Source organism: Rhinopithecus bieti, unplaced genomic scaffold, assembly GCF_001698545.2.
Source record: "Rhinopithecus bieti isolate Rb0 unplaced genomic scaffold, ASM169854v2 scaffold_4553, whole genome shotgun sequence".
In the NCBI taxonomy this organism is placed as follows: Eukaryota; Metazoa; Chordata; class Mammalia; order Primates; family Cercopithecidae; genus Rhinopithecus; species Rhinopithecus bieti.
In genome coordinates, this window is record NW_016804694.1 from 2,061,147 (window position 1) to 2,089,003 (window position 27,857).

At 43.6% G+C, this 27,857-nt stretch overlaps 1 protein-coding gene across 1 annotated transcript in view; it reads left to right on the forward strand.

Moving 5' to 3' along the window:
- The window catches only part of TBC1D22B (TBC1 domain family member 22B), a 78,410-nt gene that overhangs the window by 24,883 nt on the left and 25,670 nt on the right, over positions 1-27,857 (forward strand). The window contains exons 4-8 of the mRNA XM_017870133.1: positions 753-932; positions 1,451-1,521; positions 2,884-3,012; positions 5,240-5,305; positions 9,469-9,583. Of these exons, the coding sequence (XP_017725622.1) occupies positions 753-932; positions 1,451-1,521; positions 2,884-3,012; positions 5,240-5,305; positions 9,469-9,583 (561 nt within the window). The remainder of the gene's footprint in view (positions 1-752; positions 933-1,450; positions 1,522-2,883; positions 3,013-5,239; positions 5,306-9,468; positions 9,584-27,857) is intronic.

Below are 27,857 nucleotides of genomic sequence, written 5' to 3' on the forward strand. Positions count from 1 at the left end.
TGCTTATTCTCCCTACCCACCATCTAGTCTAGAAATGTCGAGAACATGACAGAGTTCAGTTTGAGTCTTTGTTATTTCAGTCATATCCTGGCAGAATTAAGAACTGGTTCATTTTGGTGGGAAATGTAGGCGCACAAGGAACTGCAGCCACCAAAGGCAGGATTGCCTTAGGCCAGAGCTTCTCACCAGGGCACACTGATGGGCCAAGAACCGGGTACAGGATGTGTGGAGATATTGATCCTCTTAGTCCGTGGAGCAGCCGGGGGTTCCGGGGTTTGTGGAGAGCAACCACCTCCATTTATTGCAGCCTTGTGCTTTGTGGTGTCATCTGCATTGTCATCATTCCTTATGTGCTCCGGGATGTGGAATGGGAAGGAAAACTCTGCCTTAGACTAAACTAAACTCACTGTTTGGCACCAAGAAAAGTTCCAAGTTGGGGTAGAAAGAAAACATTTGATTTTCCTTTAGAGTCACCAAAAAAGTTCTCAAAAGTTGCTGCAACATCTGGAGTCTCTGTTAGCACCTAAGGTGCCTTGGTGTGTTTGATATAAATGCAGCCCTTTCTCTGGGCAGTGAATGGAGCGTGGCTGGGTTCTGGCCCCTCACTGCCCCTCAGCTGGGCACCTCAGGCAGTGCACACAGGCAGCCACGGCCTTGGGGAGGAGACACGATGCTGAACAGTTAGGTTTAAGGCTTCTCAGAATCCATGCTCCTCACACAGCCCGTTCTGTTTCTTTTTCAAATGATCTCAGGTGATACATGCCTGAGGAACCCACTCCACAAACAGCAGTCACTCCCTCTCCGGCCCATCATCCCCCTCGTTGCCCGGATCTCGGATCAGAACGCTTCTGGGGCCCCCCCAATGACTGTCCGGGAGAAAACCCGCCTAGAAAAATTCCGTCAGCTTCTCTCCAGCCACAACACTGACTTAGGTGAGTCCCTGTGGGCCCAGGCAAGGTAGGAGCTTTTGGTGACTGGAAATTCTCGGAGACCTGGAAGCTACTGCTCTTTATTCTTCCTTCTTTTACTTTTCTAGCTTCTCCTGACCTGGTGCCCATTGCAGTGACATGCAGGTATTAAGTCAGACATATGTTACTAGAGATTATGGACCAAATTAGGTGGGACTGGTTTCTGTGGCCTGTAGACCCTAGTGCACCTATTCTGACTTTGATCTCCCCTATCTCATGGTGACTCTTACTGAAATCTACACCCACTGGTCTTTCTCTTCCCTTCTAACTTTCATCTCTGAGCTGACAGGACTGCTACTGCAAGGCCATGTCCTTGGCACTTGGCTGCTCAGGGCTGTTTTGGGCTTTTCCCTGTGCTTATGGGTACCAAGTGGTGGTGGTGGTCTTACATGAATGGAAGGAGACATCAGGCAGTGCTGGTTGCGGTTTGCTTTAGAGCATTTGTGGAGAGTTCACCTAACAAGGCTGTTGTCTGTTTACAGATGAACTGAGGAAGTGTAGCTGGCCAGGGGTTCCCAGGGAGGTTCGACCTGTAACCTGGAGACTCCTGTCGGTGAGTTCTACCTACTGTGTAGAGAAGTGTGAGCCTCACACAGCCCTTCTTGCCTGATGAGGTTAGTCTGGACACATTGGTCTTAACTCCATAGACTTCTCTAGTCCTACTGGATATGACAGAACTATGGGACTGTAGTCCTATTTCTGTGCATAAAGAAACACATTCTTGAGAGTTTATTCACACACATGTAGAGGTACACAGACTTGTACCAATAGTCATGGTCTCACGTTCTTAACAGCGAGGAAGAAGAATAGAGTGAGCTTTGAGCAAGCTCAAACATTCCCTGTGCTTCACTCCTGTTTCAGTCGGAATAACCAAAAGTTGAAACCCACTTTGATCTGTGAAGAGTTGATAAATGGGCCTCCCTTGGAAGCCTTACTAGTCCTGCTTTCACCAAGTACAGAGCACTGTGCCAACCGCTACGATAGGAACACTTGGGTTTCCTGAGCCTGTAAAATTCATTCATTCATCTAGTGAGGATTGATTGAGGGCCTGCTGTTTGCCAGGCATAGTGCCAGATGCTCTGAGCAGATACAAAAATGAATAAACCACAGTCCCTACTCTCCAGGCACTCACTGTGGAATGCATTACATAAATGTTTTCAAGAAGAAGGGTCTGTCTCCTGACTGCTCGCCCCACCTCTGCTCTTGCAACCATATAATCATTGCCTCTGCCACTTCTAATCAGTTTGAATGCTATTCAGAGTAGATTTGGTGAGAACGGAAGGGGAACAGAAAATACAAGAATGAGAGTGGGATCTAGACCAAGGATAAGAATGAAAGTTGGCCTGGAGCTTTGGCTAGGCTGGGGGCTGCTGCCAGAAGTTCTGTCTGAGTGTTGTAGCTGTTATGTCACGGATTCCATTCAGCTGCTTCCTAAGCTGGTAATTCTGAAAGTTACACTGGAAAAGAATGTAACTGGCACCAACTTACTTGGCACACTGCTGAGATGTGCTGTGGAGGTTGCTATATCCCTGCATTTCTCAGAAGTATGGCCCTGGACACACGCAGCCCTCCAAGGCCATGACTTGGGTCCAGCTCCCTCCCGCTGACCTACATTCACTCCTGTACTGTGCCAGCTCTGGGAGCTGAGGAGTGCTCACCAGTGGCTCAAGCTCCAGCACAGTGCAGGGCCAAGGGAGTAAATAATCCTGGGAAAGCTGGCCTTGCTTCGTCTGCTCACATGTGGATCTCATTCAATGAGAAGAGGGCAAAAAATGGGTGGCCAGAACCAAAAAGGGATTTACCCTTGGCAGTTTTCCTTCTTGATAGTTTCCAAACCACTGCATAGATTAAAATAAAAATTAAGGATTTATCCAACCATTGTCTTTCCCCATCTGACCAGCAGTCTTGTCTATAGGGCTATCTCCCAGCGAACACTGAGAGGAGGAAGTTGACCCTGCAGCGGAAGCGGGAGGAATATTTTGGCTTCATTGAACAGTATTATGACTCTCGAAATGAGGAACATCACCAGGATACCTACAGACAGGTACAGTCATCACCTGCTGCCTCTTTGCTTACCAGTCATGCACTTTAGGTATGTCTCATGGTAGTGCTCTCAGGGTACAGGCTTTCCAAGTCCTCAGGCTGTGGTATATTGGTTAGGAGTTAAATTTATCCTCAAAACTGTTTCCCCTCTTTTCATTCAGCAGCTCTGATTTTAGCCATTTTAAATAGACAGACTTTTTTGGCACTAGTCAGTGCAGTGCTTCTCAAACTTTAATGTACATACAAATCACCTAGGATTTTGATACGATCTCACCTAGAGATTATGAGAAAATGCAGATTCTGATTTAGCGGGTCTCGGGTAAAACCTGAAGTTCTAATGTGCTCCCTTGCAATGCTGCTGCTGCTGGTCCACCAACCACACTGTGAGTAGTAAGAGTTATTGAGTATGGAGAGGAAAGACAAGCTCACTTAGCAGTGGTCCAGTCCCTCTGGACTATGACATCAGTATGTCTTTCTGGCAGCTGCAGTGCTGTTTCGCCCTCTGTGACTGTCTGTAGGAGCTGTAGCTATCAGTAGTCTTGTCAGGGAGTCTTCCGTCTGCCCATAATGGTCCTCATGGTCTGCGGAAAGGTCTGCTCCCAACATCACACATGGAGGGAGGAGAAGAGTAGGCCAGGGGTCGCAGAAAATGAAAGGTGGGCAGCTATCTACAACAAGCTTCAAGAACTGAAGTAGCCTCTGCTGCTGCTGCTGACACAGTCTTTTGCATAGCTAGACTGGGCATTGGGAAATCCCCGAGTTGAAATGGACCATAGTGATGTCTTAGGTAACAGAAGTAAGAACTTTCAGCTTCAGTTACTGAAGGCCAACTTCTTTTGGTCCTTCCCCACTTTTTTTTTTTTTTGAGATAGAGTCTTGCTCTGTCGTCCAGGCCGGAGTGCAGTGGCGCGATCTTGGCTTACTGCAGCCTCCGCCTCCCAGGTTCAAGTGATTCTCCTGCCTCAGCTTCCCGAGTAGCTGGGATTATAGGCATGTGCCACCAGGCCTGGCTAATATTTTGTTTATTTTTTTTGAGACAGAGTCTTGTTCTGTCACCTAGGCTGGAGTGCAGTGGTGCAATCTCGGCTCACTCCAGTCTCTGTCCCCCAGGTTCCACCAATTCTCCTGCCTCAGCCTCCTGGGTAGCTGGGATTACAGGCACACACCACCATACCCAGCTAATTTTTGTAATTTTAGTGGAGACAGGGTTTTGCCATGTTGGCCAGGCTGGTCTCGAACTCCTGACCTCAGGTGATCCATCCACCCACTTCAGCCTCCCAAAGTGCTGGGATTACAGGTGTGAGCCACTGCACCCAGCCCTAATCTTTGTATTTTTAGTGCAGATGGGGTTTCATCATGTTGGCCAGGCTGGTCTCAAACTCCTGACCTCAAGTGATCTACCCACCCCGGCCTCCCAAAATGCTGGGATTACAGACGTGAGCCATCGCCCCTGGCCTTTCCCCACTTCTTACACGTCGTGACTTCATAAACAAGTTCATCTCTGGTTCCCTATTTTAGGACATTTATGCAGCTTTCTGAGCTCTTCTCGTTCTTAGGAACTGTCGATGAGTAAGATTCTGAAAGAAGGGTACCCACTTGGATCATACCTGCTACATACATGCCAGCCCAGAGTGAAACAGACTTCAGAGCAATAAGAAAAAACCCTCAGGCTGTGAAGCCTATTGCCATTTGACTTAAGTGGTTTCTTTTGGGAGGTTTCCTAATAAACTACTGTTATCATGGAAACATGTTCCATATGGGCAGGTAGGTATAACTAGATTTTTTTTCTGTCAGTCACTTCTTTCTGAAGATAAATTGTGTTTTCTTACTACTTTGATTCCCATTTCTTAAAAAAAAAAAAAAAAAGCTTGTCAAAAGAACAAACTGGACCGAGCACGGTGTCTCACACATGTAATCCCAGCACTTTGGGAGGCCGAGGCGAGTGGGTCATCTGAGGTCAGGAGTTCGAGACCAGCTAGGCCAACATGGTGAAACCCCATCTCTACTAAAAATACAAAAATTAGCCAGGCATAGGGACAGATACCTGTAATCCCAGCTACTTGGGAGGCTGAGACAGGAGAATCACTTGAACCTTGGAAGCGGAGGTTGCGGTGAGCCGAGATAGTGCCAATTACACTCCAGCCTGGGGGACAGAGCGAGACTTCATCTCAACAAAAAAAAAAAGAACAAACTGGCGTTTGTGTTTTGGACATGCCTTCTCTTTTCAGATTCACATTGACATTCCAAGGACGAATCCTCTCATTCCGTTGTTCCAGCAACCACTTGTACAGGAGGTGAGGGAATTACTTAATGTTCTTTGGCACTTCGCCCCGCATAGTTCTGTGGCACCTGTTTACAGGTTGCGGCTAATCATAATAGTACCTTACGTTCATATATGCAGCTTTGGTTCCTTTAGAGCACGATTTCATGCATTCTCATTTCATCTTCATAACAAATCTGTGAGCGGAATAACACTTTGAAAGGCTAAGGAACTTGCTCAGAATTTTGAGTCTACCTGGTGGCAGAATGAAGAACCCACATCTTAGAATTCCTATTCCTGTATTTGCTCTACTTTATCAAGCTGGAAGTAGTGATTTTTTAAATCGTGGTAAAATATACATAATAAAAAATTTACTCTGTTAACCATTTTTTAGTGTACAGCTCGGTGGCATTAAGTACAGTCACATTGTTGTACGACCATCACCGTCCACTTCCAGAACATTTTTCATCTTCCCAAACTGAAACTCTGTACCCTTTAAATATTAACTCCCTTCCCCAGCAGCCTCCATTCTATTTGTCTCTAAGAATTTGACTACTTCAGGTAGCTCAAATAAGTGGAATCATACAATATTTGTCCTTTTGTGACTGGCTTATTTCACTTAGCATAATATCTTCAAGGTTCATGCCTGTTGTTGCGTGTGTGAATTTCCTTCCTTTTTTAAGGCTGAATAATATTCCGTTGTGCATATGTAACACATACTGTTGAGCTATTCATCTGTCAGTGGACACATGGGTTGCTTTCACATTTTGGCTATTGTGAGTAATGCTGCTGCTAGTATGGGTATGTGACTATCTGTTTGAGTCTTTATTTTAAATTCTTTTGGGTGTATATTTAGAAGTGGGATTAGTAGTTATGTTTTGAGACCTAACAAGTTAATGAAGTACATGGAAAGTGTCAGTGGGACTATTATGTTTTGACTCAAGCAGTAACTGTAAACCTCTTAAGATTAGGGATTTCCTTTGCAACTTGACAGTAGCCAGGACACTAAGTGTTAGTGCTCTTTTAACGGAACTTGCCATTCTCATAATAGAGAGGGATGGTGGTTAAAATGCTGAAAATAATTTCTATTTGACTTTGGGTTATATTTATAATTGTGTTTAAATATAGATGTCTTCACTGGTGGGGTCCCTCATGTCTTACCCATAGCATAAAGAAGATTTTGAAGGTAACACCATTATTTTAACTATAAGATTCAGCTCATAGGAAGCTAAAAACCCATTCACGATCCCTTTATCGTCCCATACGGTTTTCCATGGCTCAGCACTGCTTATTCCTCATTTTAACTTGGAGATGTTCAGAGACTTTTCTTTTACCTGTGCATGCTTACTCTAAATTTGGAGATGGGGAAAGTAGTCAGTTTAAAAGGCTTCTCAGCCAGGCATGGTGACTCACTCCTATAATCCCAGCACTTTGGGAGGCCAAGGCCAGAGGGATTGCTTGAGCCCATGAGTTTGAGACCAGCCTGAGCCCAGGAGTTTGAGACCAGTCTGGGTAACATAGCGAGACTCTGTCTCAAAAAAGTTACAGAATTAGCCAGGCATGGTGGTATGTGCCTGTGCTACTGTGCCTGTGCTATTTGGGAGGCTGAGGAGGGAGGATCTCTTGAGCCCAGGTGATCAAAGCTGCAATGAGCCGTGATCGTGCCACTGCACTCTAGCCTGAGTGACAAAGCAAGATCCTATCTCAAAAAAAAAAAAAAAAAGGTTGGGGGCTGGTGGCTTCTCTTAGTAGTGCATCCTGAATACAATATGGGAACTCAAACTTTATTCTTTCCAATTTCTCCTGAATTACATTTCATCTAGCAGGCTACAGTCATCTTTTTAATTTTTTTTATTTTAACTTTTTAAGAGACAGGGTCTCACTCTGTCACCCAAGCTAGAGTACAATGGTGTGATCATAGCTCACTGCAGCCTCTACTTCCTGGGCTCAAGCAGTCCTCCTGCCTCAGCCTCCCAAGTAGCTGGGGCTACAATCATGCACCACCACACCTGGCTAATTTTTTTCTCATAATTTTTTGTAAAGATGGGGTCTTGCTTTGTTGCCCAGGACTGGTCTTGAACCCCTGGCCTCAAGCACTCTTACTGCTTTTCTTCTCAAAATGCTGAAATTACAAGACGTGAGCCACCATCCAGTCTAGTAAAAATGCCAACCAAGAAGCAAAGAACTAAGTAACACTGAATATAGAAAGGCTTGCTTTGAAAACCTGAAAGGTACCTGAGAATTGACTATAGTATGTAAAAATTACCCACACTAGTAGAAAAGACATAGGAAAACCTCCAGGGGTTCTCCTATCCACTCCTCTCTCTAAGGCAGGATTATCCCAGACTTTTTCTACAGTGAGCATCCCATGGTCTCCCCTGATTACCAGGCTTGGTGCTCTTCAGTTTCCATCTCTTTGACCACTTCACTTTGACCGTGTGAGTGTGTCTGTGTTGTCCCACCCTTATTAGACAGGATGATTGCAGGTCTCCTGATTCTGAACAGCTAGCTTCCATGTACTTGGCCATTGTTACAGCCAGGCGCCAAGGATATGAGTATTTACAAAGAGCTGATCCTATGGGGTAGAAGCCCTTCTAAGTCCTTTGGAAAGACCAACCTGGAAGAGCTTTTTAACAGAGGCATCTAGACAGACCCAGGTCACAAGAAGTACAAAGAAAGAGAGTGAGCCAGGGAATTCTTGAGATTTTCCTGAAAATGATGGTTCTAGCTTTGGCTGTGTTTTCAAGATAGAGGGGTCATTTAGCAACAGAGAGGAAATAGAGTGTAAGAATGCTCCCATTAGAGTGTTGGGCTGAATGCAAATGAGGTTGCTGTGCCTTTTCCTCAACCGCACAAAGCAAATAGGTAGGTCTAGTGAAGGCAGAGAGGCCAGCTCCCTTCCAGGGAGGGCTTTGTTCTCACTGCCTGTGAAGGCAGCAGTGTTGACAGTGAAGGAAGCCGTTTCTCAGCTCTGTTTGCCAGCTGTAGACACAACTATCTATGACAGAGGGGCTGGGAAGCATCCTTTATATGTCTCTAGATTCTCTATGTCCCTCCTACACTAGATAACCATCTTCAAAAACCATGTAACCATTTCCTGTTTATTGGTCTCCCTGGGAGGTTTTTCTCCCTTGCACCTGCTTGAGAGGGCCTCTTCATTCTGATGCTGAGGTGATTGGCTGAGATTCTCCTGAGTCCACGTGCTTTCTAATCTCCTACCCTATCATCTGCATGTACTCACCATCACCTCTGCCATCTCTCTGGTGTGATTCACAGAGACATAAGGCAGCCCAGTCAAAACCAGTCTCAAGAATGTGTCAGACTCAGGAGTTGTGGTCACCAGGATGAAACCAGGCAATGGGTATCATCAGGTTGAGAGAAGGTGGGGAGAAACTCAGAGGGCCTAATGAAAGCAAGGAGAGTATAGTTGAGTGGGACAGGGCATGATTCTGTAAAGGGACTATAAAGATCTTTCCTTTGTCCCCAGCCTAGGCCTCTGGCTTCTTGTGGCTAATATGCTAAACCCCAGGGTCTTTCCCATGGGGGCCCTGGGTGGTTTCTCTGTTCTCAAATACCCAGCTGTAGGAGTCCATAGGATTTTGTTTGACTTCCTATCCTTAGCAGATGTCTGAGTTGTATCCTGATATGTGAAGTGACTTCCTGCGATGTGCAGTCTGTCACTTGGTCCTAGTCAGGCTGGGTTAGAATTAGATCTAGACCTCCTTTCTTCTCAGCAGGGAGAGTGGAGGGTAGTAGAGAAGGTATTTCCTCTCTAAATCCTATAATGACAAAAAAAAAATTTTAGAAAAAAGCATCAGAACTAGAATGTTCTGATATCTTGCTCTTGGAAATAGAAAACAGTATCTACAGATGAGAATGTGGTGGCCTGAATTAACAGCATTCATCCCAAATGTTTTCTAAGTCATTTGGTTTGCAATTCTTTCCTTTTCCCAATTTCGTATTATGGTGACCAGATAATGAAAAAATGAAGAAAGGGCAAGAAGTATCTACCCCTACTTGAAAACAATTAGTGTATTAGAAACTTTTTGCATTTATATACTTCTTTATCCCACAGTATTTTTAAATTTTCCAAAAAATTCCAAGCCAACCCAGAGGTAAATAGTGAAGTAGGTAAACGGAGGGAGGGAGTGTGTCCCCATGATTTAACACTCGTGTCTTTCTTTCTCATTTTCCTAGATCTTTGAAAGAATTCTATTTATTTGGGCCATCCGCCACCCTGCCAGTGGGTATGTCCAGGGAATTAATGACCTGGTCACTCCATTCTTTGTCGTCTTCCTCTCAGAATATGTGGGTAAGAAGCATTAGTACCAAGTTGAACAAGCTGTTGCTCTTTCTTATCTGCCGTCTGTCTGTCTGTTTTTCCCAAGAGTCCAGCCAGTGGGTATGTCTTGCTAGAAAATAGATAGTGCCTTTGGAATACACAGCTAAAACTACTTTTAACAGCGGTTGCTGCCTGGAATTTATCTCTTAAGATGGTCACAGATCTCACCTAAAAAGATCTGCTTTGTCACAAGAATGACCACATTGATATGTTTTGTAGTTTTATAGTTTATCTGAGATTATTTTAGGATTATTTTGAACTTGTTTCCGACTCAGGCTCTCATCCATGTAAACTGGAATTTTAGATTGGACATCAGGCCTGCACACTCCAGTTCACTTGCTGTATCTTAGGAGTAGGATGTGGACATGCAGAGGACAAAAGGTTGTAGCACCAGAACCTAGCACATACGGGAAGTGATGGAATGGGCCAAGGAGAACTCCAAGACCTTGATTTCTCCCCACTCCTTCTTCACTTCTCACCCCACTGGGTTCTTGTCCCTTTAGAGAGAGATTTGATTTCATGGCAGCAGTTAGGTTTTCTTGTAGTCCCAGCCTCTGCCAGCCAGCCTAAGTTAAGCAGAGTCTTAAAGGAGTTGAGGATCCTGTGTTTCTCTGTTTTGGTTTCCTTAATCACTTCTGCTGAGAGAGTCACAGGAAAACCCATCTGCCACGGCCTGATGCTTTGTTTCCTTAGCTAAGGAGAACCTCATGTAGGAATAAGAACATCGAAAGGGATCTTAGAAAGCCATTCATGTAATTCCTCATTTCACTGAGAAGTTGTGAGATTCTCTGTCTCCTTATTAGAGGCAGAGCTAGGACTAAAACCATTTTCTTTAGACTCTCAGGGTGGTGGATGATTGTGGTTTTTGGAGGAAGCCATTTGGAGGGGTTAGGGGGTTGGGTGATGAGAAATGGGTGAGAGTGGAGCCGTTTGGAGAGGACAGCGTAAGAAATGTCTCACTTGGTCTATCCTATCCAGGTTTTCCAATGGGGCTCAGAGGGATGATGAGGTCTTTCATGAGGCAATCTTGGAAAATTAAGGCAACTGACTAAGAAGGCTTTTTCTAGAGGACTTTTTACATCTTCCCCCCACCCCCCCGCCTTAATAGACCAACTTATGGAAGCAGCATAATTCTACTATGTTGTGTAACTTTATCAAGAGAGCAGTTCAGCTGATCTGTTGGGATTTTTTAGTTGCTTCTTGCAGTAGTAATTTTCTGAAATAGTATTGAAGAATGAGCCTAGGATGGTATTAACCCATTCATTAATTTACATTTGAAGTCTAAATGCTGTCATGAAATCTTGCTAACAGTGTTGTACCAGTTAAAAATAATTCTCAGCAGCTGTAGTTCTGATTAGATATTTAATTATCTTGTTAGCTTTGTTTTTTATATTTATATTTTGTTCCAAGCCTGTCTTCACTTTCTTTAGGTGCCCATCCCATTACTACCTCAACCCCATCAAGCAGTGTGCCTTCCTGTGATAGATATGACTGCTTTCTAATCTTGGTACAGGCATATCTTGTTTTATTGAGCTTTGTAGATATTGCATTTTTATAAATTGAAGATTTGTGGCAACCCTGCATTGAGCAAGTCTATCAGTGCCATTTTTCAAAAGCGTGTGTTCACTTTGTGTCTCGTGTCACATTCTGGTAATTCTCACAGTATTTTTAACTTTTCATTATTATTATATCTGTCATGGTCATCTGTGATCAGCAAACTTTGATGTTATTGTTGTAATTATTTCAGGGTGCCATGAACTGCCTCCATATAAGACAGTGAACTTTGTGTGTGTTCTGATTGCTCCACCAGCTGATCTTTCCTCATCTCCCTCTCCTTGGGCCTCACTATTCCCTGAGACACAACAATGTTCAAATTAGGTCAATTAATAACTCTCCAATGGCTTGTAAGTGTTCAAGGGAAAGGAAGTTACATATCTCTCGCTTTAAATCAAAAGCTATAAGTGATTAAGCTTAATGAAGAAGGCAGGTCAAAAGCTGAGCCAGGCTGAAAGCTGTGCCTCTTGTGCCAGCATGCCAAATTGTGAGCAAAGGAAAAGTTCTTGAAGGAATTAAAAGTGCTACTCCAGTGAACACACAAATAATATGAGAGCAAAATAGCCTTATTGCTGATATGGAGAAAGTTTTAGTGTTCTGGATAGAAGATCAAACCAGCCACAACATTCCCTAAATCCTGAGCTTAACCCAGAGCAAGGCCTTAACTCTCTTCACTCCGTAAAGGCTAAGAGAGGTGAGGAAGCTGCAGAAGAAAAGTTTGAAGCTAGCAGAAGTTGGTTTTCATGAAGTTTAAGGAAAGAAGCCATCTCCATAACAGTGCAGGGTGAAGCAACAAGTGCTGATGGAGAAGCTGCAGCAAATTATCTGGAAGATCTAGCTAAGATCATTGATGAAGGCGGTACACTAAACAGCAGATTTTCAGTATAGACAAAACAGCCTTCTATTGGAAAAAGATGCCATCCAGGACTTTCTTTTTTAAATTTAATTATTTCTTTAAGAGACAGTAGCATGATCATAGCACACTGTAAACTTATACTCTGACTAAAGCAATCCTCCTGCCCCCTGAGTAGCTAGAACTGCAGATGCACACCCACCACACCCGGCTAACTTTATAAAAACAATTTTTGTAGAGAGGGAGTCTTAGTATGTTGCCCAGGCTGGTCTTGAATTCCTGGTTCAAGTGATCCTCCTGTCTTGGTCTCCTGAGTAGTTGGGATTACAAGTACGTAGTAGCCACTATGACCAGCCTGCTATCTAGGACTTTCATAGCTAGAGAGGAGTAGTCAGAGTCTGGCTTCAAAGGACAGGCTGGCTCTCTTGTTAGGGACTAAGGCAGCTGGTGACTTTAAGTTGAAGCCTGTGCTCACTTACCATTCCAAAAACCCTAGAGCCCTTAAGAATTATGCAAAATAGGCCGGGCGCGGTGGCTCAAGCCTGTAATCCCAGCACTTTGGGAGGCCGAGACGGGCGGATCACGAGGTCAGGAGATCAAGACCATCCTGGCTAACACAGTGAAACCCCGTCTCTACCAAAAAATACAAAAATCTAGCCAGGCGTGGTAGCGGGCGCCTGTAGTCCCAGCTACTCGGGAGGCTGAGGCAGGAGAATGGCGTAAACCCAGGAGGCGGAGCTTGCGGTGAGCTGAGATCCGGCCACTGCACTCCAGCCTGGGCGACAGAGCGAGACTTCGTCTCAAAAAAAAAAAAAAAAAGAATTATGCAAAATATACTCTGCCTGTGCTTTATAAGTGGAACAATAAAGCCTAGATGACAGCACATCTGTTTATAGCATGGTTTATTGAATATTTTAAGGCCACTGTTGAGACCTCTTGCTCACAAAAAAAGATTTCTTTCAAAATATCACTGTCCATTGACAATGAACCTAGACACCTGAGAGCTCTGATGGAGATGTACAAGGAGATTAATGTTTTCATATCTGCTAACACAATGTCTGTTCTGCAGCCTGTGGATCAAGGAGTCATTTCAACTTCTGAGTCTTATTATTTAAGAGATATATTTAGTAATTTAGTAAAGCTATAGCTGACATACTTTCTTGAGATGGAATCTACTCCTGGTGAAGATGCTATGAACATTTGAAATGACAACAAAGGATTTAGAATATTACGTAAACTCAATTAGTAAAGCAGTGGCAGGACTTGAGAAGGTTGACTCCAATTTTTTAAAAAATGTTATTTATTTATTTGTTTATTTATTTATTTATTTATTTGAAGACAGGGTCCCACTCTTTTGCCCAGGCTGGAGTGCAGTGGTGTAATCATAGCTCAAACTGTAATCTCAAACTCTTGGGCTCAAGTGATCCTCCTGCCTCAGCCTCCTGAGTAGCTGGGACTACAGCTGTGCACCACCACACCCAGCTAATTTTTTTATTTTTTGTAGAGATGGGGTTCTCATTGTGTTGCCCAGGCTGGTCTTGAATTCCTGACCTCAAGCAGTCCTGCCTTGACCTCCCAAAGTCCTGAGAGTATAGGAGTGAGCTACCACACCTGGCCAGATTGACTTCATTTTTTTGTTTTGTTTTGTTTTTTTCAGATAAATAGAAAGTCTGGTTTTATTTTCAGCGTTACATTCTTGTCAAGTGCAAGGTCAGCCAGCTAAGATTTCCAGTAATGACTGAGGTAATAACTTCTGCTGGCATGTCTTCTGAGTCTCCATTTCCTTCACTGATACTTATCCAAATAATAAGACAAACACAATTGCAGTTGAGTTTACTATTATCAACGGCACTCTCATCAAAATTCTTACAGACTGAATAAGGTTCATTAGCTGAGATTTAATTCCTGGCTCCTCTCCAAAGCCATTGATTCCCTGGTCTGTTCCCCAGCCAAAGTTCCACATGGCTGGGGAGGCCTCACAATCATAGCAGAAGACAAATGAGGAGCAGAGTCATGTCTTACATGGTGGCAGGCAAGAGACTGACGTAATTTTAAAAGAAGTTCTACTGTGGGTAAAATGCTGTCAAACAGAATCACATGCTACAGAGAGATCTTTTGTGAAAGGAAAAGTCAATGTGGCCAACTTCATTACTGTCTTAAGAAATTGTCACAGCCAGCCCAGCCTTTAGCAACCACCCACCCTGACAGTCAGCAGCCATCAACAGTGAGACAAGATCCTCCACTAGCAAAAAGATTATGACTTGCTGAAGGCTCAGATGATTGTTAGCATTTTTTAATAATAAAGTATTATTTACTAATTAGTGGGGTAAGGTGGCATGCACCTGTAATCCCAGCTACTGGAGAGGCTGAAGCAGGAGAATTGCTTGAACCCAGGAGGCAGAGGTCGCAGTGAGCTGAGATCGCGCCATTGTACTCCTGCCTGAGCAACAGGGAGACTCCGTCTCAAAAAATATTAATAAATAATAAAGTATTATTTATTTGTTGATTGATTAATTGATTGAGACAGGGTCTCACTCTGTCACCCAGGCTGGAGTGCAGTGGCATGATCATGGCTCACTGTAGCCTCAACCTGCTGGTTCAAGTGATCATCTCACCTCAGCATCCCGAATAATTGGGACTACAGGGGAGTGCCATCACATTTGGCCAATTTTTTGTATTTTTTGTAGAGATAAGTTTTTGCCACGTTGCCCAGGCTTGTCTTGAATCCCTGAGCTCAAGCGTCCTCCTGCCTCAGCCTCCCAAAGTGTTGAGATTACAGGCGAGAGCCACCATGCCTGATCCCAGTCTTGTTTTATCTAAACCTGTATCCATTCTCTACTCCCTCACCATTGTGAATTATTTTGAAGCAAATCTCAATGTCAAACATCATATCATTTTATGCATAAATGTTTTTATATGTATCTCTGAAAGGTATATATGTATATACACACACATACACACACGCACGCACACACGTATATATATCATAATTTTTTGTTTGTTTTTTGAGACAGTCTCACTCTGTTGCCCAGACGAGTGCAGTGGCACGATCTCAGCTCACTGCAACCTCCGTCTCCTGGGCTCAAGCATTCCTCCCACTTTAGCCTCCGGAGTAGTTGGGACTACAGGCTCGCACCACCATGCCTGGCTAATTTTTGTATTTTTTGTAGAGACAGGGTTTCGCCATGTTGCCCAGGCTGGTCCTGAACTCCTGAACTCAAAGCCATTTATCCGCCTCAGCCTCCCAAAGTGCTGGGATTACAGGCGTGAGCCGCTGCACCTGACCAAAGACATTTTTTAAAACACAAAGCCATAATGCAGTTATCGCATCTAAAAAGTAGTAATAGCTCCTTTATGTAATCTAGTATACAGTCGTGTTCATAAATCTATTTAACAGTTTGAATCAGGGTCCAAATCAGAGCTGCATATTATAGTTGGCTGTCTCTCCTAATCCTCCAGCTCCCATCCATCTCTCTTTCCCTAGGAGTTTGTAGTTGTAGCCCTTGTTTTTCTGGCCAAGCAGTAACATTACACTGGTTTTTAAAGTACTTCACTATTTGCAAAGATCTTGGACATACCTGATTTCCTTTAGTAGGGCCCAATGTCTGTTGAAGGTAGATGTATCAAGCCATTTTATAAGGTGAAAAATCCAAGACTCAGGGGTCTAATGAGCTTCTCAAACTCAAACCTAGGTATTTTGGTCTTAATACCTGTGCTCTTTATATGACTTGGTGGAATCTCAACTTCAATCCTTGTCCTTGAGCTTCTAATGGCTTCACTGATTATATTTAATGCTCTAAAGCAGGCAGTACCTTTCTTATTGCTCATCTTTTTAAAAAAAAAATGTAGTAGAAGTATGCTTAAAAAATCAAAACAACATTCTACTATAAAGATACATGCCCGTGTATGTTTATTGCAACACTGTTCACAATAGCAAAGACTTGGAACCAACCCAAATGCCCATCAATGATAGACTGGATAAAGAAAATGTCACACATTTAGACCATGGAATACTATGCAGCCATAAAAAAGAATGAGTTCATGTCCTTTGCAGGGACATGGATGAAGCTGGAAACCATCATTCTCAACAAACTAACACAGGAACAGAAAACGAAACACCGCATGTTCTCACTCATAGGTGGGAGTTGAACAATGAGAACACATGGACACAGGGAGGGGAACATCACATACCGGGGCCTGTTGGGGGTTGGGGACCTAGGGAAGAGATAGCATTAGGGGAAATACGTAATGTAGATGACAGGTTTATGGGTGCAGCAAACCACCATGGCATGTGTGTACCTGTGTAACAAACCTGCATGTCCTACACATGTATCCCAGAACTTAAAGTATAATTAAAAAAAAAAATCAAAACAACATAGAAGTGTTACAACACACACGCACACACCCCCAAGATAACTACAGTTGTTAACCTATTGTTATATGTTCTTCCAGACCATTTCCTATGTATGGATGGAGCTGCATGCATTGTTTTTCTTTACTGGGTTCAGAACAATGAAATCAAGCTATTCATACTTTTCTATATTTTGCTTGTGTTCATTTAAAAATGTCATATAGCAGGCTTTCCAAGCCTGAACATACAGATCCACTTCATTATTTTCAGCAATTCCATTATTTCTGTAATAAGACTTAACCAGTTTATTTAACTTTTCTTCTCTAGAAGGACATTTAAGTTGCCTACAGTTTTGTTTTGTTTTTTTTTTTAAATGGAGTCTTACTCCAGGCTGGAGTGCAGTGGCGTGATCTCGGCTCACTGCAAGCTCTGCCTCCCAGGTTCACACCATTCTCCTGCCTCAGCCTCCTGAGTAGCTGGGACTACAGGTGCCCACCACCATGCAGCTAATTTTTTTGTATTTTTTAGTAGAGACTGGGTTTTACCATGTTAGCCAGGGTGGTCTCGATCTCCTGACCTTGTGATCTGCCCGTCTCAGCCTCACAAAGTGCTGGGATTACAGGCGTGAGCCACTGCGCCCAGCCTAAGTTGCCTACAGTTTTTAGCTGTTATAAGTAACATTGCAGTGAATATCCTTGTACATATTTTCTTGTGCACTTGTTAAAATATGTATTTCTCTGAAAGAGTCCTAGAAGTGAAATTAATAATCCTAAAAGCATGCCAAATAGGTACTACTAAATTATAATCCAAAAATGTTTATACCACTTTGTACTCCAGCCACTAATATGTAGATGCACTTTTCCTCACCTCCTTAGCAAAACCTGTGTATGGATGAAGTCTAGTGTATTTTACCTGTCTAGCAGATAAACTATGGTTTGTGTTTCAGTTTTTGTTCCTACTTTCTGGTCAGTGATACTATGTGTCTTTTCTCATCTGTATTATCATTTTCTTTTGTGGTCTGCTGCTTTAATCATTTACCTATTTTTTCTAATGGATTATTGACGTGTCTTGTTTTGTAAGAGCTTTTTGTATATTAGATAAATTCATCCTTCATCTGCTATGTGTTAAAAATATTAGGTTGAATCATATAAATTGTTAATACTCAACCATTTTTTACCCCCCAACATGGGGATTTTATATAGTCCAACCTAATATTTTCCCCAGACCATTATTTATCTCTTAACTTTGCTAATTGTGTCTCTTTATGTAGAACTTACTAATTTTTATGCAGTCAGATCTGTCCAACAAGTATTTATTGAGCTGTTACTGTGTGCCAGGAGATAGACATGGCCTGCCCTTGTGGCAACTCCTGTCTGGTAGGGAGGCTCACAAACAAGTCACCAGATAATTGCAAACTGTGATGAAGCCTTTGAAGGAAGCAGCTTCTCCTTTAGGATTTTTGGATTTGGTATCTTGCTTAGGAACACTTTCCTTCCTCACCTCAAGATTACAAAAGTACTGGCCAGGCACGGTAGCTCACGCCTGTAATCCCAGCACTTTGGGAGGCTGAGGCAGGTGGATTACCTGAGACCAGGAGTTCAAGACCAATCTGGTCAACATGGCAAAACCCCGTCTCTACCAAAAATACACGAATTAGCTGGGCATGGTGGTGGCTGCCTGTTTTCCCAGCTTCTTGGGAGGCTGAGGCAGGAAAATCGCTTGAATCCAGGAGGCAGAGGTTGCAGTGAGCCGAGATCACGCCACTGCACTCTAACCTGGGTGACAGAGTGAGACTGTCAAAAAAAAAAAAAAACCAGATTACAAAAATACTCTCCCATGTTTTCTTCTAATATTCTGGTGGTTTTAACATTTAACTTTTTAAATTCCATTACTAATTTATTTTCTTGTATGGTGAGAACTGAGATTTATAGTTACTATTCCAGTTGCATAGCTAATATTTTGACACCATTTATAAATGATACACCATCTTTTCACTGATGTGAAATCTCTCTTCATAATATTACATACATTTAATTACATGGTTCTGCTGCTTTGTTGGTTTAATTTCATTTGTCTCCATTTCTATCCAGTACCACACAGCTTAGATTTTTTTGAGTTTATAAAGTTGTTAAATTATTATTATTATATATTTTATTTATTTATTTATTTTGAGATGGAGTCTTACTCTGTTGCCCAGACTGAAGTGCAATGGCGCAATCCCGGCTCACTGCAGCTTTCATCTCCTGGGTTCAAGCCATCCTCGCACCTCAGCCTCCCTAGTAGCTGGGACTATAGGCATGCACCACTATGCCTGGCTAATTTTTGTGTTTTTGAGTAGAGACGGGGTTTTACCCTGTTGGCCAGGCTGGTCTGGAACTCCCAGCCTCAAGTGATCCACCCATCTCGGCCTCCCAAAGCACTGGAATTACAGGTATGGGCCACTGCGCCTGGCCAATTATTCTTTATTAGTGGCTTTTTTCTTTTAATTCCGCGCCCCCCCCCCCCCGCCCACCCCAGTGCCAGTCTCTTTCATTATCCTTTCAAAAAATACTGTCTTGGTTGTTCTTCCAGGTGAACTTCTTTATTTTTCAATTTTGTTTATTTTTTATCTTTTTCTTATAGTGATAAGAGCACTTAACATGAGGTCTACCCTCTTAATGAATTTTGAAGTGCACAATACAGTATCGTTAGCTGTGGGCACATTGTTGTACAGCAGATCTCTAGAACATATTCATCTTGCATACAGTTATCAAATTTGTACCCTCTGAACATCAACCCTCTGTTTCCCCTTTCCCCAGCCCCTGGCAGCCACTACTCTGTCTGTTTCTATGTTTGTGACTATTTTAGATACCTCATATGAGTGGATTCGTACAGCATGTGTCCTTTTGTAAACCAACTTTTACTTTGCATAATGTCTTCCAGGTTCATCCAGTTGAGCTTGAGAATCAACTTTTATCAAATTTAGGAGTGGGGAACCTTTTATTAATACAATTTTTATTGGAGTTGCAATAAATTTATAAGTTACCATTTTTGTGGGGTTTTTGGGAACAGCTTTATTGGGATGTACTTCATATGCCAAACAGTTTACTCATTTAAAGGGTACAGTGAATAATTTTTAGTATATTTACAGAGTTGTATATCACCACATCAATTTAAAACATTTTATCACCCCAAAAGAATGCTCATACTCTTTAGCCATCACCCCTAAGCCTCCCAGCCCCTGTATCCCTGGGCAACCACTAATCTTCTGTATCTAGGGATTTCCCTATTGTGGACATTTTATATAAATGGAACCACACCGTATGGAGTCTTTTGTGTCTGGCTTCTTTTACTTAGCATAATATCTTCAAAATTCATTCATGTTGTAGCACGTGTCAGTACTTCATTCTTTTCTATGGCCAAATATTCTATTATATGGATGTACTTCATCTTATTTACCTGTCACTTGCTGGGTATCAATTAAATTTCAAAGAAATACAGACTTCTCACCCTCACGGGTGTCTTGAACAGAGATAGATACAACATTGTGGCCATGAAGCATCATTTTTTTTGTCTGGACAATAATGCTTCTCTTCTGTACTTCTCTCATGGTGGCATACCTGAATGAGGCAGCTGCTGTCAAAGGTTTTTTGCTATGGCCCTCCTGGTGTGACTCTCCCTACTGTAGGAAGCCTCAAGTGTCTTTCTCATGGAACAGGCCAGCAGTTGCCCTCATTATCCTGGGCAGGTCTCTCCAGGCAGCCCTACCCCACTGCCCCATCTCACTGAATCATAGCATGGGGGATCTGCCCTAGTAGAGCCATGGGGTCCACATGCCACTGGGACATTATTTGGCTTCTGTCATATCTCTTCCCCTACCTATTCTCTACCACCTGTATCACTTTTAAAAATTAGTACCTGAGCATGCTTCATGCTTTATGTCATGTTTGTTGTAAAGTAGTTGGAAACAGTGAGTTCCAGTGATTCCCCTGTGAGTTGATAGAGAAGTTGTCTATAGCTCTAGCCTTGCCGCCAAGCAGCTTCTTTATCTGCTGAAGCCAGCTGCTCGTGTAAAAGTCGGTCCTCTGCAGATAAGCCAGCTGTGTCTGGGTCTAGTGGTGACAATGCTGCAGGTGTGGGGGGTCACCCCTGTGGAGATAAAGTCTCTGGAGTCTTATCTCTGAGACTGGTATAATTCTGAACTCTTTCCTCCAAGAGCTTTTAGGCTTAGGCAATATTAGTCTAGCTCTGAACTACTAAGGTCCAATATAATTGACCGTGTAGCCATCATCAAAATAAACTGCTTAACAGGAACAACAGAAGTGATTCATATAAGGAAGTCATGTAGAAGAGCAGGACTCATGATGTTTCCTATTTCAAAAGAAGAGTCGTATCTGATGATATTTTTAGGTACAAAATGCAACACCAATTATCAAGTAACCTTTTCTCTTTTCCTCTGCATGAAATAGCACAATAGGATTTTCACCGTAGATTTTACCTGGAAGCATGATGGCAGTGGAACTCTCAGAAAGGAGGTCCTCCGCAGACCTCTGACTTGTGTCCAGTTCCCTGCATGACATTCCACCTGATTATGTCATAGATGATCACTTAGGATTAGCTAGGCTGCACATAACAGGGAACCCAAGTAATAGTTCCTTAAGTAAGATGGAAAAGCTTATTTCTCTCACATTAAAAGTCCAGAGGTAAGTGATCTGGGGCTTATCTGCTGCTCCAAAATATCAGAGATCCAGGTTCCTCTCTCTCATTCTGCAATCTTCAGCATGTGGTTTCTTTCTCATGATCCAAGAGCTGTTTGTGCTCCAGCCATCACATCTATATTCCAGCCAGTATAGAGAAGGAAAGGAAGCAAGGTATACTTGTTCTGTTTAAGAACATTTCTGAAAGTGGTGCATGACTCGGGCTTGATTCTCTTTTGTCTGCACTTAATCTTGTGGACACACCTAGCAGCAAGTGAGGCTGAGAAACAGTCTGTCTTAGGTGGCCAATACCCTTAGGGGTCCTGTTACCGAGGAGGAAGAAGGGAACAGTTATTTTTAGGCAATCTTTGCTATTCCTAGGCTCCTCAGACTCTGTGTTTGGCTCTTCTCCTTCCCTTACCCAGGCACCCTTTTCTCTTAGTTGGCAGCATTTCCTGTCACCTAAGTCAGAAATGCTAAGAATTGTTCATGATTCTGGTTCCTTGCTCTTCGATATCCAATCATTTACAAAGCTCTGATGATTTCATGTCCTAAATGTTTCTTGATATGCTTCTTCTTCATTCCCACTATGCATGCCCCAGGTCAGGCCTAGATTGCTGAACCAGCCAAGCATGTTTTCCACCCCCGGTTTTATCTCCTTCACACCCATCTTCCACACCATTCAAACACAGACTCGCCCACACAACTCCTCTGACAAAAGCCTTCCTTAGCATTCCATCACCTATAGGTTAAATGTCCAGGTTTTCTAACTTGGCATGTAAAGGCCCTGTAACCTGCTCTCTGCTTCACCCCTCAAACTCAGCAATCCAAAATGGGCATTGTAAATGTAAAGCCTTGTCCTGCACCACCTTTTTATCTCCTGAGCTAATCTTTGTGCGCCCTTTAAGACCCCCCTTCCTCCTAGAAGCCTTCCCTGGGGTCCCCCTGACCCCCGGCATCCAGTATTGCTATTTCTGTCACTCTGTAGATTTCTCCCGTGGCACTTTTGAGACGAAAGAGTATTTTAAACATCTTCATATCCCCAGTACCTTCATTTTGGCATCCAAAATAGGCATTCCACACATGTCCAGATGAATGAGAGAATGAAAATTCCATGATAACTGCAGAATACCCAGAAATGAGTATAGTTTCACCAGGCTTGGCCACTGGAGGGCAGTGAGTTACACTTTTCTGATTCTGTGCTGAATTAGCCGAAGTTCTCTCTCCCCTAAGAGATGGAGTGGAGCACCACCACTTAGTCAACAAGTCTTTGATGAGCACCCACACGTGCAGGGCACTGCTGTAGTCCTGGGAGGCAGCATCCTCCATCTTACATCTGACACTGCACATGACATCAGCTCGCCCAGTCTGTTCTTCCCTGTCTGGCTAGGCCAGAGATGAAACTGGACAAACTTTATTATTGTCTCAAGAGGATATTCCTTTTCTGCTTTTTAAAATGTGAACTTTATATTAAATTGTATATTTAGAAAAGTGCATCTATCGGCCAGGCACGGTGGCTCAAGCCTGTAATCCCTGTAATCAAGCACTTTGGGAGGCCGAGACGGGCGGATCACGAGGTCAGGAGATCGAGACCATCCTGGCTAACACGGTGAAACCCCGTCTCTACTAAAAAATACAAAAAAAGCTAGCCGGGCGAGGTGGCGGGCGCCTGTAGTCCCAGCTACTCGGGAGGCTGAGGCAGGAGAATGGCGTAAACCCGGGAGGCGGAGCTTGCAGTGAGCTGAGATCCGGCCACTGCACTCCAGCCCAGGCGACAGAGCGAGACTCCATCTCAAAAAAAAAAAAAAGAAAAGAAAAGAAAAGTGCATCTGTCATACATGCCCAGTTCGATGAATTTCCCCAAAATAACTAGCACCCATAGCAAGGCATGGAATGTTTCTAGAACTTCGGAAGTCCCCTTGTGTTCCCTCCTAGTTACCCTACCCCGTCCTCTCCTCCCCTGCCCCTGCAAGGGTAACTACTTTACTGATTTCTAACACCTAGATTAGTTTTGCCTAGTTCTAAGCTTTATCTAAATTGAATCATACAGTAAGAACTTTCCACTTTAATGTTGTTGGTTTGGAGGGAATTGGTGGGGAGTGGGCTTGATGCTGAATTTTTAGCAGCCACCCTATTTGGGACTCAAGCTGCCTCCTGGCCCCATCTTCATAGAGGAAGTAGTCTCCTGTGTGATAGGCAGCTGAAAATATTGAGGGTCTTCCCAGCAGTGTGTGGAGACAGCCCAGCCAGGATGCTGAGCTGCTTTCAGTGACATTTGAGGACAGTGTGTGCGTTTGGTGGGGTGTCCAGTGCTGCATTTCCTATCATTGCAGGAGGTGAGCTCTCCAAGGGCAAGTTGTGGCTTATCATTTCTGAGACTATAAGACTTAGCCTGGTCCTCTACCCTGGCAGGGAGCTGAGCAGGGTGTGGTACGCATTTGCTGTCTGTCCCTTATCTGACCCCAGGGATAAGTGAGAAATCATAACAGGAGAAGTTGAGGTATGAACAGCTGACATTGGCACTGGGGGTCCTGAGCCTCCCAGAGTCTGTTCACATCCACAGCATCTTAGTAACAGGCTGCCCATCTCTGGGAATGGTCTTTGGGCAGGTCCTGGAAGGTTAAGTATGTGCTGGACCTTGCCTTTCCTTTGCCTCCTCTTCCTTTACCCCATAGCCCGAATACTCAGAGTTTGGGCTCGTATAATCTGGGATCCTATAGCCAATGTCAGGAGGCTGACTTAACCAGCAGCAACTAATGTTTGCTAAATAAAAGTAAAAGTAATACAGCAACTTAAGGAAAATAGTGAAAACTTGGTGGTATGTTGGTTTTTAAAATTAATTTTAACCAGGGCATCATGATACATGTATACCTGTGCTATCCCATACTGAGCAGCCAGAGTTCATGTATTATTCCAAGTTAATAGTCACCACCCTGATTGACAGGCACAGTGTCAGAATGCTGTATGGTCAGCTAAGCAGCATCTTCAAAATAGCACATCTCCTCTGACAGTCAGAAACATGGGCCTCGCGAGACAGAACTACCTCCCAGTGGGTCTCTTCTCCGTGGGAATCTCAGAATAAGTCTTTCCTCCAACCATCTCATTGGAGTGGCCATCTCTCTCAGAGACCAGTTTCCCCTGTCTTTGTCAGGTGGTTTGGCTTTCCCAGGTTTAGTGACGGGCCTCTCCACCCTCTCTATGCTTACAGGTTTGCAGTGCTGTTATTGTCTCAGCTGCTCCCATGAGGTACTTGCCTGAAAATGCCAGATGCATAACACCCAACAATATATATATTGCGTTTATATATAGCGCTTGAACCAGTTTAAAATTATTACATAGAAGTAATAAGATGAGGCCGGGCGCAGTGGCTCAAGCCTGTAATCCCAGCACTTTGGGAGGGCCGGAGACCCGGGCGGATCAGCCGAGGTCAGGAGATCGAGACCATCCTGGGCCTAACACGGTGATAACGCCGTCTCTACTAAAAAAATACGCCAAAAATTTTACGGCCGGGCGAGATGGAGGGCTGCGCTGTAGTCCCCAGCTACTCCCGGGAGGCTGAGGCAGGAGACCATGGGCGTACCCGGGGAGGCCGGAGGCCTCTGCAGTGAGCTGAGATCCGCCACTGGGCACTCCCAGCCTGGGGCGACAGAGCGAGACATGGCCCCGTCTCAAAAAAAAAAAACAAAAAAAAAAAAAAAGAAGTACAATAAGATGAATGTCTTGACGGTTTTCTTAAAACTGTTTTTTTTCCTGGATGAAATATTTGTTCCCTGTCTTTAACGGGTTCTTTAGATGCGTAGCGCGTTGAAAAGGATTTTCTATTTTTTCTCCCAGTTTACTTTTGTAGCAGACATTATTTGTTTTTCTTTGTTTTTTTTTTTTTTTTTTTTTTTTTGAGACGGAGTCTTCTCTCTCTGTCGCCCAGCCTGGAGTGCAGTGGCGCAGTCTCGGCTCACTGCAACCTCTGCCTTCCGGGTTCAAGCAATTCTCCTGCCTCAGCCTCCTGAGAAACTGGGACTACAGGTGCCCACCACCACACCCAGCTAATTTTTATATTTTTGGTAGAGACGGGATTTCACCATATTGGCCAGGCTAGTCTCGAACTCGTGATCTTGTGATCCACCCGCCTGGACCTCCCAAAGTGCTGGGATTACAGGCGTGAGTCGCAGCACCCAGCCTATTACCAGAAAATATTACACAAGGTATTCTTATGAGTCCAGTTAAACAACAACAACAACAAGGACCCGGATCAGGTAAACCAGAGGCTTTGGAAAACAGGCTATCTGTAGCTGAGGCGTTGGAGCCTCTTGGTCCGGCTGGTCAGGTTGAATCATGCTGGCCCACCAGATCACATCTAGAAATTGCCCTGAGATCACAGATGGTTCCTGGGAAATGCCTAGAGCAGTGAATAGACAAGTTACTCTTGTCAGTGTAGGCAAAACCAGTTCTTCCCAAAGCTGTCAGGGAATTTTTCAGGCATATATTAAGCTGATTTTTTAGGACTGGGGCTCAGTTCTTAAAAAACTAAACAGTTGACTGGAGCCATCACTCAAGTATATTTCATCAGCTAATAAATAAGCATGTTCTTTGTCAGGCCCAGAGTGGCCAATTTGATTTTTATGAAGAGCTTTTGGGTTTCCTCCTTTTGGATGCCTTGCCTCTTAAAATAGCCATAAAATATCCCTTCAAATCTCGTTTCCTCCCATCTGAGTCCTGCTGCTGTATGCTCTGTCATGACAACCAAAGATGCTGCCCTCGCTCGAGACTACACTGCTGGCACGGTTTCCCATTTCAGCTTCAATTATATGTTGAATTTCCTCAAGTGGACGCTTAATGATCCTTCTGAACAGATTGTTTATGCTGAATGAAGCCCTTCAGAGAGCATTTGCTCCTCCCTTTCTCCGCTGCTTTTTGCTGGTGTACTCAGCTCACAGTTTTTGACTAAATGTTTGAATTTTATCCTCCCAGCAGGCAGAAAAATAGAACTAAACCCTCCCTCCCACTCTCTGAAGTGCTGGGGAGCTATCTCACTGGCTGTGAAAACGAAGGGCTAATGGGCAAACAACAGCCCCCAATTCAGGGCCCCAAAATAGGGTTCAGTGCCTTGTCTGTTGTTCCCTTTGCTCCCTAGATGGCTAAAGGTTTGGAGTGGGTACAGTTACCGAGCATGGCACCTTACCAACTTATGACCTCATGTTGTTAGTCAGGTTTTCCTCCTTAAGACGAAAGGCAGAAGTAGAGAACTTTTAAAACTGACTTATTTTTAAAGTATGTTTTGGGATGGCAGGTATATCAGTTAGGATTAAGTTTGGCTATGAATAATATAGATCCAGAATATCAGTGCTGGCTGGGCATGATGGCTCACACGTGTAATCTCAGCACTTTGGGAGGCTGAGGTGGGAGGATCACTTAAGCCCAGGAGTTCAAGACCAGCCTGGGCAATAATGTAAGATCCTGTCTCTTAATTAAAAAAAAAAAAAAGTGCCGGGTGCGGTGGCTCACGCCTGTAATCCTAGCACTTGGGAGGCCGAGGCGGGCAGATCACGAGGTCAGGAGATCGAGACCATCCCGGCTAACATGGTGAAACCCCATCTCTACTAAAAATACAAAAAATTAGCCAGGCATGGTGGCGAGCGCCTGTAGTCCCAGTTACTCGGGAGGCTGAGGCAGGAGAATGGCATGAACCTGGGAGGCGGAGCTTGCAGTGAGCCGAGATTGCGCCACTGCACTGCAGCCTGAGTGACAGTGCAACACTCCATCTCAAAAAAAAAAAAAAGTGCCAGTGGCTGAACTAAGATAGAAGTGTATTTGTTCCTTTGGTAACAATAATAATTATGCCAGCTAACTTTTATGTAATGCTTATTTTGTGCCAGGCACTGTTGTTAGCACTTTTCATATGTTAACTAACTTATTTAATCCATAAGATATCCTATGACATTGGTACCGATATTACCACTTTAACAGATGAGAATTGAGACACAGAAAGTAAAGTCATTTGTGCAAAGTCACATAGCTACTGAGTGACAGAGCCAGGACTTGAGCTCTGCAGTCTGGCTCCAGAGTCTTAGCCACGTGCTTGCTATTCTGTCTGACAAAAAAGCCACAGGTCACTAGGGCTGATGTGACAGCGATGATCCTGTTGCCCCCAGGAACTGGGGCTCTTGCTCTCTTTTTACCCTGCCATGTGCGGTTTCCAATTCTGCTTGTATTTACATTGCAATGTTCTGGAATCCTAAAATGCCCAAGTTGGAAAAGACCCTTCAATTTATTATGGAGCTCTGGATCTTCCTTTGGGAAATGTGTATGAGGAGTGGGGGTGGTTTTTGTCTCGATCCTTCCTTGTGGGTTTCACTTTTTTCCAACAACCCTGTTCTCATAAAGAGGGAGCTGCTGCCTAGGATGGATTAGAAGTCATGCTCATGAATAGGGAAAGGGCTCTTCTCCTTTGTGCATTGTTGTGAGATTAGTCCTGAAGAAGAGTCTGCCTGAGCCTGTGACCCAGAGCAGTTCTCAAAGGAGACAGTTCCTTGGAGCATTGTTTATGGTCATAAGAGTTGGAGGCAACCTGGGTATATCCATCCCTGAGGGAATGGATAAAGTGTGATGGAAGCACACTATGCAGCAATGAACTAGAGGCATGTACAGGAACACAGACCTTAGAAATGTAACATGAAGCAAAAAGTCAAAGGAAGATCCTGAACTGGGTTTTACAGCCCAGTATCATTTAACTAAATTAATTAATTATATAATATTAAAATATAATATAAAACATAATGTAAAATATTAGGTAAAACAATTTAAACTTAATAT